General features: G+C 49.3%; 1 protein-coding gene across 1 annotated transcript in view; it reads left to right on the forward strand.

Moving 5' to 3' along the window:
• LOC103602807 (GPI ethanolamine phosphate transferase 2-like) overlaps positions 1 to 2,540 on the forward strand; it is a 22,778-nt gene that overhangs the window by 14,043 nt on the left and 6,195 nt on the right. The window contains exons 2-3 of the mRNA XM_008587247.1: positions 7 to 771; positions 1,736 to 2,536. Coding sequence (XP_008585469.1) covers positions 7 to 771; positions 1,736 to 2,536 — 1,566 coding nt within the window. The remainder of the gene's footprint in view (positions 1 to 6; positions 772 to 1,735; positions 2,537 to 2,540) is intronic.

Genomic DNA, 2,540 nt, shown 5'->3' on the forward strand with positions numbered 1-2,540 from the left:
CGCAAGCTCAGCGAGATGGACAGTGTCCTGATGAAGATCCATACCTCACTGCTCTCCAAGGAGAGAGACACTGTTTTGCCCAATCTGCTGGTTCTTTGTGGTGATCATGGCATGTCTGAAACAGGAAGTCATGGGGCCTCTTCCATAGGGGAAGTGAACACACCTCTGATTTTAATCAGTTCTGCATTTGAAAGGAAACCTGGTGACCTCCGACATCCAAAGCACGTCCAACAGACTGATTTGGCTGCAACACTAGCAGTAGGACTTGGTATGCCGATTCCAAAAGACAGTGTAGGGAGTCTTTTATTCCCAGTTGTAGAAGGAAAACCAATGAGAGAACAGTTGAGATTTTTACAGTTAAATACAGTGCAGCTTAGCAAATTGTTGCAAGAGAACGTACCATCATATGAAAAAGATCCTGGATATGAGCAGTTTAAAATGTCAGAACGGTTGCATGGGAACTGGATTAAACTGTACTTGCAGGAAAATCATTCAGAAGTCCTTTTCAATCTGGGGACCAAGGTTCTCAGGCAGTACCTGGATGCTCTGAAGACCCTGAGTCTGTCCCTGAGCACACAAGTGGCCCAGTATGACCTCTACTCCATGCTTGCGGGGACTGTCGTGGTTTTGGAGGTTCTCACCCTGCTGCTTCTCAGCATCCCACAGGCACTGTGCAGAAAGGCTGAGCTGGAGGTTCCGCTGTCGTCCCCTGTATTTTCTATGCTCTTTTATCTGGTGTTTCTGGTTTCTTTGGCCATTCATGTTATCGCAGTTGTCTTTTCATAGCTGACATTTTCCATAGGAGTTGTTAAGAGTCTTTGTCCCCCGACACCTTCATTCATTACTTGGTGGTGGTGGTGGGTGGTGTGGAATGGGTGGACAGTTGCAGTCAGGCCCACAGTGCCCACTATCAAGAGACCCACTGCAGTGACTCCAGGACACACTGGAACCTCACCCTGTGCAGCTTCCCATCTGCCTGCCCCATCAGGACAATCAGAGGCCCTTTCCTGTATGTCTGAGGTGCTGCCTGTGTCATCATCGGGCTTGACTTCATGCACATCTGCACCCCCAGGGCCTGGCTGGGCTCATGGTGTCTCCCTCTCTGCTGTACCGAGCTGCACAGCACACATGGTTATCAAAGAGTACATGACAGTATTAGAGTCCTCATCTTTCATTTTAAATGTTATAAGTTAATGTATTTAAGGGATAGTGCTTGATGCCAATTTTGTCATTTCAACAGAATTAACCATTTTATTGGAAACTGGATTTCTAGAAAGTTCATGGAGAAATTAGATGTCTGGTTTGGTGGAATGTGTCATCAGGGTTCTTTGGTTTCAAGCAGCAGAACTAGCTGTAGCTGACTGAAGACCCAGGCTTCACAAGGACGTGGAACGGGTGCATGAAGGGTCAGTGCCAGAAGCTGCCAGGCGAGCTTTTTGGGTTCCAGCACTACCCAGAGGGTTCTAGCCATTTTCAGCTTCTTTGCCACTCAGCCTGGGACTTGCAGTCCAGGGTGGGGACAGCTGATGACCACACTGTCCATGCCCCCTGGCTGGGGCGAGGTGTCTTGACACCCCCAGTCTGTGTCCCAGGAGGAAGGGTCATCCCACTGAAGTAGAGGGGGCTGATCCAGGTTAGGGAAGTAGGTGCTGGGCATGGGGAACACAGGTGTCTGTCATGGGGGATGATTTGTTGTAAGCAAGGACTTTAAGAACATGCAGCAAGATGTGTATAGTTTTCAGATTATTCCTTACAAAATACATTTTCCTTTTTACAGAATCCAGATCATTCCAACTCAAGGTGGTCAGAGTTAGACCTTCTTATTTTGTTAGGGACGGTAGGCCACGTCTTGAGTCTGGGTGCCAGCAGCTTCGTGGAGGAGGAGCACCAGACCTGGTACTTCCTTGTTAACACCCTGTGTCTAGTCCTGAGTCAAGAAATCTATAGAAACTACTTTCTGCAAGATGACTATGAGCCTCAGTGTTGCTTCCACGTTGGGCAAGGTCTTGATGGCACGATCCCAGCGTTGCAAGATAGGACAGGCTGCAAGGCATCCAGGCACAACAAAGACTGTGAGAGCCCCTCTCCCCGTGAAGTGCTGAGAGGCCAGGACAAGTGGATGGTGCTGGCAAGTCCGTGGCTGATACTGACCTGCTGCCGGCTGCTGTGGTCGCTAAACCAGACAGGCTTGCAGTGGGCCCACCGGCCTGACCTTGGCCACTGGCTTACCAGCTCTGATCACAAAGCTGAGCTCTCTGTTTTGGCTGCCCTTTCCCTCCTTGTGATTTTCGTGTTGATTCAGAGAGGGTGCTCCCCCGTGTCCAAGGTGGCCTTGGCGCTTGGGCTGCTGGGCATCTATTGCTACAGGGCGGCCATTGGAAATGTGCTGTCTTTGTGGCAGCAGGACAACAAAGACATTTCAAAGGGTATTGTTGAAGCTCGTTTTGTTTATGTCTTTGTCCTTGGCATTCTGTTCACAGGCACCAAAGACTTACTTAAATCTCAAGTCATTCCTGCAGACTTCAAAATCAAGACTGTAG

The sequence above is a fragment of the Galeopterus variegatus genome, unplaced genomic scaffold (assembly GCF_000696425.1).
Source record: "Galeopterus variegatus unplaced genomic scaffold, G_variegatus-3.0.2 Scaffold4315, whole genome shotgun sequence".
In the NCBI taxonomy this organism is placed as follows: domain Eukaryota; kingdom Metazoa; phylum Chordata; class Mammalia; order Dermoptera; family Cynocephalidae; genus Galeopterus; species Galeopterus variegatus.